We start from the raw sequence: 12500 nt of genomic DNA, 5'->3' as shown, positions 1-12500 counted from the left end.
CACATACGACAGTGAGTCACTTAATACAGTGGGTCGCTATGGCAGTTTTGACTGTACTGTCCTTTTTCTCTTTTCATAAAAAATATAAGAAAGAATTCTAGTTGTTATATACTTCAAAACCTACAATTAATACTACGTTTACGAATACACTTACGCCCTTTTGTAAAATGGAGCTTCCTCACACGTCATTTCAGTCGTAGAGCTTACATTTATGTCCATGACAAAATTAGTAGAACTCTACCCAGGATCTTACAACTTTGTACATTTAATCACCATGAGAGGAAGATGCCTATTGTTTTTTAAGGTTAAGATCGTAGTATCAGTTAATAGGAAAACCTTGCGGGCAGAGTACAGACTGAACTATTGGGGCTAGAACTGTCAAACTTGGTACACATACTCCTCATGCCAAGTGGAAGACGCAGTAGGAAAACCTTGTAGGCAGGATACAGACCGAACCGTTGGGGCTAGGACTGTCAAACTTGGTACACACACACCTTATGTCTATTGTTTCTCGAGATCAAAGGTCAAGGTCATAGTATTACTTAGTAGAAAAACCTTGTTTTCCAGATTGATTTTTTTTCCCGCTATGAATGTATGTATTTCCCTGAAATTTTGTCACAACCTCCCTCTCAGAGAAATACATAATCAGTTCACATTTCAACTTGATTGGTCTACCGTTGTAACCTATTTTAGGGCTAAAAGTAGGTCAAATAGTTTTCAGGACTTTTTCTCATCATGGATACAGATATTGCACTGAAGGTGTAACAGGCATATGTTGTACCATTTGCGGTACTCTTGTTGAAATTTGATTGAAAATATAAATATCAACAATACATATATATTCCTTTTAAATCTAATCTCCTAGCTGGGTAGCTCAGACAGTTAACATGTTGACTGCTGATCTGTAGATCATGCATTTGAATCTAGCAGGGTTTTAAAAAAATATTTCCCAGATTACTTTCTATTTAAAACTGCTTTTTTAAAACTAAATTAGTTGAATCCGAAACTTTCTAGTTTCAAACTTTCATTGAACATGTTCCCCACTTTTCTTTCATATCAGATTTCTCCGGTCTCATTCCACTTTAAATCCTGTACATAGGGGTTTCGGTATCAGGGTGGGGCAGTCATGTAGATCAGGAAGGCCTCTACCAAAAATTTTAATTTCATGATCTTATGGGTAGAGGCGAATCAAACTTGGTGTGTGTATGTATATATATATAGTTTTCATAAAAAATGGATATATATATTTAGCACTTGAGCTAATTTTAGCTATTTTATAATCCAGGAAAGGTAACTATTGCCTCCAGTATGGAGTAAATTGTTAGTGATATTCAGTTTTAGCAACCTCATCATTCTCGCTAACAATGCCAAAATTAAATCCTTGCTAAAATATTTGCTTAGGGCTATTCCAGCTAAAAACGTATTGGGGGGAGGGTCGGCAGCCGATATTTTTTTGGATGGGTGGGGGTGATTTGGGAAAATATATTTGTATGGGTGGTTGTCTTCCAGGTTAAATAAAAAAGATGGGTGCCTGTGAATTATGATAAAAGTGAAAACGTATCACGTTACGTTTCTTTTATTACAAAGGAAGAAGAAAAACGGAGCCATCCTACATTAAGTACAGAAAAAAGATTGATAAATGGGCAGATAACTCAATGTTACCGTAAAACTTTCCCCTCCAAGGCGTTACCCAACCTCTTGTACCTGTCCTAAATGACCACCTGTCTAATGCAACCAACGATCATGAGTTTTAAAACTTTTTCGTGTAATTTCACCTTTATGAAACGACTGTCCATTTTTTCAATTACAACGCAATTCCTACTTTCGATTTCAGTCGAGCATGACTACTCTGGGAATTATCGCCCTTAACACTTTCGTTTTAAAATGCACAGGTAATAGCTCGGCGGTGATCTTGTTTAATCTGCACTCTGTATCAATTATTATACCCAAGCTATCACATGCAGCGTTGTGTGAGGTTAATTACCAAAACCCGAGTTGTTGTTTATTTAACAAAATCAAGGATCAGGGAATCATGAGCGTTGTTTCCGAAGGTGTGAATTTCGACAGACTTTGATATGTGCGGGGTAATTTGGATATGAAATCTCCCACCTGGTATACCATTAAGTTTAACAGAGTGGAAAATTTGCCTGATTGCAATATAAATCAAGTAAATATTATGCTTGGGACTGAAATTTTAAATGGAATATTCGCGACTTTCCTGTACGAGAAATTGTAGGGGGGAAAGTCGAAGGAAAAAAGTCACAATCTATATGCATACACTTTGTAATTTAGGGAAATGTCTATGTCTTGCACTTAAACCTAACTCGTTGAAAAGTTCTTCTCCGTTGGTTGCTTGCTTGAATTGGTACACCGCTATACAATGCCATTTTATGTATACATATTGTAACTGATGTATAAGACACATGTCTTAAGACACATGTCTTTTAAAAGCAATAAAGAGAGTAACAATATATGTGAATTTAAATTTAAAGTGGTATAATATATTCATATTTTATTTAGTTTTATATCATTTACAAAAAAACAACTTATTGTTATTTCAACAATTAACAAGCACCCAGATCATGACGAGTAAAAAGGACATGCACATTTAGTCCAGAAATGATATGACAATATCCCACATCATTAGTCTAGTGAAACTGTTTGTTTATAATAAGCAAACAGAGCTAGGTTTCTACAACTCACATGTTTCCAGGGTATAAAATATTAATGGCATTTTTTCTTTCATTTTATATGCTGAGATCATCCTTTTTTCTCCCTACCAAAATTGCATTGGAAACCAAAATATGTAAAAAAAAAAAAAAAAAAAAAAAATCTGGAATGATTGCTACCTTCACCTCCCGATAAAACAACAAAGAAAGACATTTTATTGTTTATATTTTTATGCATTTTTTAAAATATAAAGTAGAATTAAGTTCTAAAATAGCGTATGGTTGATCCATTTGTTACGTTAAATGAAAAGTATTGAATTGTATGGGTGGTGGTGGCAGGGGAGAATCTAATTGTATGGGTGGTGGTAGCAGAGGAAAATTTAATTGTATGGGTGGCTGTCTTAAAAATAAAGTGCCTTCCCTCCCCCCCATATTTTTTTTGCTGGAATAGCCCTTATACGGTGTATATATATATTTTTTTTCAGTGCCTACATGTATTTTTTTTCCACATATTTACCCCTTTATCCAGTGGATACCACTCATACGATATTGATCATATCCCACAGTATGTATTCATATGCAGCATGACGTAATGTGCATAGGAACTGGATCAGGGTGACAAAAATCCCCCAAAATTGTAAAAATTGATGGAAGTGGAAGTTCCTCTTGTATCTCCCAGAATCAGATATTTTGGGCATATAGTGTTTGTCCACAAAAATTTTAACCTTGGCCATAACTGGATGGTGAGAAGGCTTTCATATTTCACACGTGTTTTCCCTTTTTAATATAAAAACTTGTGACCTTGGTCTCGGGTTTGACCTACTTTTGAAAAACTTTTAACTTTGGCCATCATTTTTGAATGATAAGCGATAGAGCTTTCATATTTCTTGTGTGTATTCCTTGTGACAAAACCTTTACTGTGGGTACCAGAATTACTTTGCTGCCTTATGGGGGCATCAGTGTTTCACAAATGCAACTTGTTTTATGTAGTAAAAATTATGTTGGCCCTAAAGGAAGAAAGAAGCATGAATTTGTCCAAAGTGGCAAAGAAAATTGAATTGAATTGCACCAAGAAATATGTTGTATAACTTTCATGAAATTTGTGTACCTTTTGTAGCATGTTTGATGTTGGTGGTCAGAGGGATGAACGAAGAAAATGGATTCAGTGTTTTAATGATGTGACAGCCATTATTTTTGTAACCGCCTGTAGTAGTTACAACCTTGTCTTACGAGAGGACCCAAGCCAAAACAGATTGAAAGAGTCTCTCGTCCTTTTCCACAGTATTTGGAACAACAGGTAAAAATGGCAACCAGTAGGATCATCTTATTTTCAGTGTTTGATATAATGAAAAATTGATAAACTTACAAAGTGGCCATCAGTGATGTAAACATACCATAGGACTTTTATTATCTTTAACTTGATTTTGTTGCCTTTTAGCACTGATATTAGGCCTTTGTTTTTAGATACATGTCAATGTTTGATAGTTATTATTAAAGTACAACTACCAGGTGGGTTATAGAGTTAAACAGTGAACACTATGTTTTTCTTTTTAGGTGGCTACGGATTATTTCTATAATTTTATTCTTAAATAAACAAGATCTTCTAGCAGAAAAGGTTAAAGCTGGGAAATCAAAAATCGAAGATTATTTTCCAGAGTACAAGCGGTACCAAATACCTCCAGATGGTAAGTTTTTGCACATTTATGTGAACCATAAAATGCTTTCTTTGTTGTTTCATCGGGTGATGAAGGTAGCTAGCATTGCAGAAAATATGTAGTTAAAAAAAAAATTCTGCAATGATTACTACCTTCATCACCCAATGAAACAACAAAGACATTTTATTGTTTATATTTATATTTTTATGTATTGTTTTAAAATGTAAACTAGATTTAAGTACACGTACTGAAATATCATATGGTTGACCCATCTGTGACCCTAAACAGAACAGCCACTGCAATTTTGACCTTGATGACGCTCCATATTTGGTAATGATTACATAGACAGGTGGTACTAAAAACTGGATCAAACTAATTTGCAACAAACATGCATTTATTGTCCCAGATGAAAGCAATGTCAATTTCAATAGAAGTATAAGAGAAAAGATTCAGTTAATGTAAATATTTTTGGATGCTGTATACTAAATCTTTGTTTGCAAACTTTGACGAGAGAAACAAATTCAAATCATTAACTCATGTTTTTGATCAAAATTATTCTGTTGTTCTTTTCATCATAAACAATTCACATTTTAATCATCTCAAGACCCAGTTGATACCAAACTCCTTTTGCACAGTGCTTTTTGATTGTTTGAGTGAAGGGAATTCTGAACCAGAACAGCAAAACTTTTAGGAAAACTTCTACGTTAATAGTGAAAATTAAACTTTTTCCACCCCCTGGGGCCAGGGTGAGGCAACAATACAGGCTTCAAAGTTATTCATTGGGAATATATATGAAAAACAATCACAAATTTATGAGAACTTCAAGACTGCAATATATTAAATTAATATGCAAGCTTCCACATTAGGTTAAATTCTGGTTTATTCACACTAAGACCCTTTTGGTGAGGACAAGGCCATAATACAGGTTTTAAAAAAAATTTCTTAGGAAGATTTAAGAAATATGTATAAGAATTTTCTAAAGAACCACCTGGTTACAATTTGTCCAAATGATATGCAAGCAACCCAAAATGTGGGGTGTATAAAGTTGTTCATTGGAAGTTTCAGCCACTACTTATAGTATTTCTAATGTATGTAGGAGTAGAGCAACTTGGTGAACAATGTGACCATTGGTCTCTTGTTTTTCTTTATGGTTCAATGGTGAACAGAATCATAGTATTGAAAGTGCTGATGGGAGTTGATTTTATGTAGATTTGCACCAGATGCTTCTGGGATTGAGATTTATTCCCAAAAAAAAAAAATAGAGAGGCACCCAAAAAAATCATAAATGTATGTTGTGTCTCTATAACAATCAACGCACAATTATTTATGCCGTTGTTTGGGAGTAGCCGCTGATATCAAGTGGTCGCTAAGACAAGTTTGATTGTATTTAGAAAGAGCAGGTAGTCTTACCAAAACTAAATTTGATGATCCCCAGAGTAGGGGCTCTGACCCCAGGGTGGGGCCAAACTTAGTAAATAGTATTTATGTGTAAGTTTGAATTTGAAAGGTCCACACAACTGCTATAGAATACACAGAAACCACGATTTCAAAGACGCCAAATTTTTCTAGGCCCACGCTATTTTCTGCAGGTCCTGTGTTTTTCATCTTTTCTGTATATTATGTTCTTTGATATTCTGTCTCCATGTAGGAATTTTTGAATTGTGTGAAATATCGCTGTTGTATTTCTAGTGATATTTTGGTCGTTTTTCAATTTACATACTCAATTGACGGACGGTAGAAAAGTCAGCATTACAGAAATTAGGCATTTAAACATGTAATACGCAAACTATTTACGAACTATTTGCTGCTAGGTCTGAACTTTACATCTGTTTGTAAAGAAGTGCTAAGGTTCACACCACTTTGAGCCGAGTTACTGCATAGAGGAGTTGATAAAATCAACTCCCAAAAATGGGCATGTTCAAAGGGGAATAACTTCTACAAGGATGCCATTTTTTATTTTATAGCTGTGTTAGAACAAGGAGAAGACCCAGAAGTAGCAAGAGCCAAATATTTCATTCGGGATGAATTTCTGGTAATTATTAATTCTGAATATTGTTCAACAAACAGAACCATTTGATTGATGAAAAATTGCAATTGGAGAACTTGAAACTGTAACCACAAAATTTTCATGAAATTGAGTTCGTGATTTGTTTGGTTCATGTGATTGTAGAAATAAGATCTTTGATAGGCTATGCAAATTAGAAATCTGGTACTCAAGCCAATTATTTTTAAAATAGATGCAGTTTTGGAAGTATTTTTATCCATTCATTATTGCACGGAAGGAAGACGATGTTCCTGTTTCTTTTTTCCTAAACCATAAACTGATATTTTATCAAGAATGAGTATTAAACTGGATCTTTCTTTTTTTTTTTTAAACAGGCCTTAGAACCAGATTTTTTCCCCACCTAAATTTAGAGTACAGTGACACAAGATAATGTAATGCATTTTATTAACATGTTGATATGTGTACTCCAGTATTTAAAAGCATCCAGATATGTTTATCTGCTCTCTTTTGTAGCGAATAAGCACAGCCAGTGGTGATGGAAAACATTACTGCTATCCCCATTTCACATGTGCTGTAGACACAGAAAACATTCGGAGAGTTTTCAATGACTGTCGAGACATCATTCAAAGGATGCACCTGAGGCAGTATGAACTCCTGTGATCGCAATTTATTTTTGACTACGTGGCCTGTTAGCGGGCTTCAAGTCAATCATCTAATACTGTACACTCAAAGGGTGAAGGATCTAACCTGTGTTTACATGTGTATGTGATGAGAAATTCATACACTGAAACATGCAGAGGATTCAGAAGCAGAATCACAAGTTTAGAAATGGGTAATTCATACTGAATTCACCACCACTGATAGGCCACGCTGACCTCATGTTCTCAGTACATTAAGTGCTTCATTGTGGGAGTTTGGGATAACATCACCTCTCCTGTGTGTTGGAACTTCACTCCGTTGTCATGTGACTTGGCAGAAATAGAGATGACAGTATTTCATATCATCACCTGATCTGTTTTAGGTTGTCTCACAGGAATAACACACAGTCCCTCAGTATTTAATCAATTCTAGTTTTTGTTGGTTTTGTTTGTTTTTTGTTTTTGTTTGTTTTTTTTTTTGTTTTTTTTTTGTGTTTTTTCTCTCCCTTTGTTTGTTTGTCTTTTAGGGTTCTCTTTTTTCTTTTTTTTTTTCTTTCTTTTTTTTACTATCATCTAGGTTTTTGTATGTTCTTAGTAAAACCCATAAAAGGCCCACAAAAATTGTATTATAGCCTTTGAGTCATGTGCATACCTTCTGTTTTTCATATTGATCAATATTTATACCAGTTCTATTTTTCATCTGTGTCTATCGGTAACCTTTAGGTGGTAATACCTTGAGGTACAAGAAAGTTGGTACATATTTTTTTTCTGTGATTGTACTACAGAAGTTGACATGTAGGGCAGTTTCATCTTTGATGTTGCCTTATTTATTTTCAGTTTTCTCATGTAAACAAACTTCTATAAACAATTGTTTTCCCCTTCAGTTTAGTAGCTTTATTTATTGTAATGTGAAAAACTGCCTTCCCAAGATAATGAAGCTCATTTGCTGATTAGAAAACTTGTGACTGTATAAGTGAATCAACAGCACTACAACTAGTGGTATTGAGACATTGTAATTGTTCAACTGACTAGCAAAGGGTCATGTGATATATGTTAAATGTTTTCAACACTTGTCTTCATTGAATTGTAATGATGCAGTGGGTCACAGGAGGTGTGGATTGGACAGGGACAGGAACATGACAGGAGAAGAATCATGCTTGCTCACTTTTGTTAATGCTTGTTATGCAGCTCAAAAGCCAAGAGATGGGAACTAGGATTGATTATGCAACAGCAGGAGAGAGATGGGTAATGAAGCTGTATTTTTTATGTAGAATGCCTTATGACGGATTGATTTCTGAGCCTGGCGTTTCCTGTGATTTCAGTTGGCTGCTTGTTGCAATTTTATTAGGTTGTTACTATGTCAGTTGGGGCTTGTTTGTTTTCTCTTGTTTCTGTGCATTCATATTTTATACAGTTTTTACAAATTCTCTTGACGAGAATTCAGCTAAAATGATTTTGTCAATCTGTATGGAATTTTTTTTGGCATATTTATTTATTGATTTAATAACAGTATTCTGGTATATATTTGTCATCCATATTGAGAGGCAAACCAACCATTGTTTTATGCCAGAATGATCTTAATAAAATAATATGGATCCATACAATCTTTAAAAACATGTGACAAATCTGTAGTGCTGTTTTAACATTTCAAGCCTCATACTGACATAGATTATTTTCAATCATTTTCATCCATGTTGATTTGATGCTTGTATGAAATATGTAAAAAGTGTACACAATGTCATTTGCATGATTAATGATTTTTTATATATAAATATATATAAATATATATTATTTTTTTCTGTTCAAAGCTTCTATATTGAATGTGATGACTGGATGGTGGTTGGTTGGTGTTTGTGGGGAGAATGTGTTTTGTCCGTAGCTATGTTCTGCTCCACAATTGTTGGATCATATCTATAAATACTTGAAAATCCATCCACAACCCATCATGATAGTTTCTATGGCAATGTGATAATAAATAAATGTGTAGAGAAGGGTATGTGTGCATTTTTATTTTTATTTTTTTTAAGATGGCATTTCTTCTTGTAGTGGAGATTAACAATATATTCCAAGAATAAACATCATGTTTTTGGGATTGCTTTCTATTATTTCAGAAATTCCTTTTTGATAGGTATACAGTTTCATGACATTTTATTGCCATAGACCAAATTTCAGGTTGTAGAGATTAATTTCCAAATCAAGAAGCCCATTATCTTCGTCAGTATGTGGAATTTGAATATTTTTAGATAATCCACATCATTTTAAAGTATTGTAACAATAGTTGGTCAACTGTATTCTTAAACTGACTTTTAAAGTGAACATAATCTCTTCAGATATTTCTGTACTGCAGCTAACATATTTAGGCTAATTTCAGGTTTTGTACCATGTTATTTTATTCATTAGATCAAATATTAAGTTGATTTTAATAAGTTTGGTATTTGTGTACAGTATGTAGTTGTGGCCATGCCTTGTTACACCAGTATAATATATATCTGTTTTTAAGTATTCTATGCTTGAACAGGGAGGCAGGAAATTTTGTCGTAAGGAATTTTAACAGACCATTTACAAGAGAAATGAATGGTCTGATTTTAACAGACCCAGTATAGAACTGGCAGGTAGCCTGATAGAATTGGCAGGTAGCCTGGTTTTATGAAAGTTTACCATGTTTTTTAAAAAGAAAATTCAGTGTGTATTTGGTTAAACAATGTTGGATAGCTCTGTGTGACAAAGTTTGCTGCTACTACTGATTCAAGCAGTGTATTGGATCTTCTAAACTTTTGGACACTTGCTGCAGTAGTGAACTGAGTGGATAGAGCAGATGCTGTATGTATGAAAGGTTATTCCATTACTTATGTAAAATAGAGAGCTGGAGAATTTTGTAGAAAAAGTGAATTATTACAAAAGTGGAAAATCTTTGTAATGATTTCATCTGTGACACCTATAAAAGATTTAAATTATTGTATGTCTTGTTTTGTGTGGTTATTTAACGAATATTAAATTCTGAAGTAGTGAAGAGACGTTTAAGGAAGGGTTTGTATTTATTTTAGGTAACAAGTAATCTGAATATATATATATATATGTATATATATATATATATATATATATATAGACTCGTTTAATTGACGTCATAACAGAGACGTTGCTAAACAATTTTTGTATATTTGAACTGCCTGATGAACCATGGAGAAAGCGCTAGCAGTAAATGATTGTTTTTTATGGAATGTGTCGTTCTGATTTTCAATATTTATTTACAACTGTGCCGAATCAACTTCTAATATAAATATATATATATATATCAGAATATTGTGGAATGTAGTGATACACATAAGAAAAATACAAGCAGCAGTAAAACTCGACAATCTAATTAAAATCGGATCCTATAGTAAGATACGCTCACAATCTCTACAATAGTTTTGACGCAGAGTATACGGCGCGGATCTAAGAAGTATTGATTTTAATTAGATTGTAAAATCGAGTATGGACTGATGAGGTTTTGTTACAGTGGATCTGGGCACTCCGCGCAGTCATTTGCCTTGACCAGGGGTGTGATTTTTCCTCTTTTCAGAGGAAATCCTTTGATTTGCTCAATTTTCGAAAAAATGAAACACTCTGGATTTGATCTAAAGTGGCAGAAAATTATATTTTTCCAGGTAGGGTGAGGTGTTTTCCTCCCCTTTTGACCAGTTTTCCTCTGATTTCTGTCTCATCTCTGCTTGACGTAACGACAGCAGGATACTATCTGTGGCTCTTAATTGTGTCGGTGTCCAGAAGGTGACGTTGATTTACGGCTTGCTGATGAATCGTATCTTGTGCTCACATGGAAAACAGTCGTGGATACTGTCCTCCTTTTAGAGCGAGGGAGGATAAATGTCGCATTTTACGTCGGTGCAGAGTTTCCACGTGCACCGACCGTTGATAACCGTGTCCAAGTATTCGGAAAATTTAGTGGAAAGTTTTCTATAATGCTAGCTGGAATAATTTTATAAAATCGAAAATTATCCTTGGGCACTGTTTATTTTGTACCATAGAAAGACGCTGTCGCGATGCTAGGGACACTGGAAAATTTTACACCAACCCTTAAACGAGTATTATCACAGGAGTTTGGCGAAGGATATTAGAAAAACCAGTTTTAAAACGCTCACAACTGTTGGTTGTTGTTTTTCTTCAAAATATCCCCACCTTTCTAGTGATAAAATGATAGTGGATTGAGCAAATCACTGCGGTTGACGGTTACATTAACTTCAAATTTAATGTATATTGCCATTATTAGGTGTGCTTAGAGGTACTAACACTAAAAACAGTGTAAAGTAGCTTTAGACAGATTAGCGAACAACTATTGCGTATTATGTAAATTTCCATCTGCTATTTTATGGGCTGGGAGTATGCTGACAAAATTGAATGTAAACAAATTATACATGAGGGTATGAACAGTAACGCTACCTCGTTTCATGAAGTATGCTGGCGTAAAGCGTCATCATGCCCTCATATATTTTCAAGAAGATGGATGAACAAGGCGATAAAAGTACCTATGAGGAGTATGCTGACAAAATTGAATGTAAATAAATTATACACGAGGGTATGAACAGCAACGCTACCTCGTTTCATGAAGTATGCTGGCGTAAAGCGTCATCATGCCCTCATGTATTTTCAAGAAGATGGATGAACAAGGCGATAAAAGTACCTATGAGTAGATTGATATTAAAGACAATCATTCTCAAAAAGAGTTGGAATTCGTCAATTATTATACCCCTGCGTAACGAAGTTGTGGAGGGTATAACAGGGTGTCAAGTCCATAGGCACTTGTTTCTGTAAATAACTTGCGACCTCTGTATTAGTATTCAGAGGTCGTAAGTTATTTACAGAAACAAGTATCTGTGGTCAAGTCCCTATTTATTCCTATATTTTCCTATAAACTTGAAGGTTCCTATATTTTCCCTATAAGTCATTAAAAGCCCTATATATCCTAAAAAATGACAGTCCTATTTTCAAAACTGATAATTAATAAAAAATTTAAAAAGGAACCCCCCCCCCCCCCAAAAAAAATTCAGGAGCTGATGCTAGATTGATATATAATTAGATTGTTATGAAGAGAATAACTATGATGATTGTATAAGAACTGTCTATTGGGTGGAAAACTGTCCACATCTGAAAGGATTTTGACTTTGTTTTTGTTTAATATTATTTCTTCTCCAGTAAGATACTATGCTTGCCAGATTTTTATGCAGAAACAATAAACTTTTCTACAAATTCTTTAATGAAAATCCTATTTGTTCCTATAAATCTGCTGTAAAAATCAATATATTTGCCCTATAAACTGCTAAAAAAAATTCCTATAATCCTATATTATTAAGACCAAAAGTGGCTTGACACCCTGGTATAATGTTTTTGACTCGTCCGTCAGTCTATGTCTTGTCAGAGCAACTCCTTTGAGACCGCTCAACAGAATTTCGTGAAACTTAAAGGACACGGTGTAGAAGTGCATATTCCCAGGAAATTCTGATTCAATAATTTTTCTGGAAGTTGCACCCGTTTTGAA

At 34.3% G+C, this 12500-nt stretch overlaps 1 protein-coding gene across 1 annotated transcript in view; it reads left to right on the top strand.

The window, feature by feature from the left end:
* Positions 1-9922, top strand: part of LOC125651968 (guanine nucleotide-binding protein G(s) subunit alpha-like) — a 39363-nt gene extending 29441 nt beyond the window's left edge. The window contains exons 8-11 of the mRNA XM_048880826.2: positions 3787-3966; positions 4224-4354; positions 6289-6356; positions 6843-9922. Coding sequence (XP_048736783.1) covers positions 3787-3966; positions 4224-4354; positions 6289-6356; positions 6843-6989 — 526 coding nt within the window. The 3' untranslated portion in view covers positions 6990-9922. The remainder of the gene's footprint in view (positions 1-3786; positions 3967-4223; positions 4355-6288; positions 6357-6842) is intronic.
* Positions 9923-12500: the final 2578 nt, after the last annotated feature.

Source organism: Ostrea edulis, chromosome 1 (genome assembly GCF_947568905.1).
Source record: "Ostrea edulis chromosome 1, xbOstEdul1.1, whole genome shotgun sequence".
NCBI lineage: Eukaryota > Metazoa > Mollusca > Bivalvia > Ostreida > Ostreidae > Ostrea > Ostrea edulis.
This window is presented reverse-complemented; position numbering and strand designations above follow the sequence as displayed.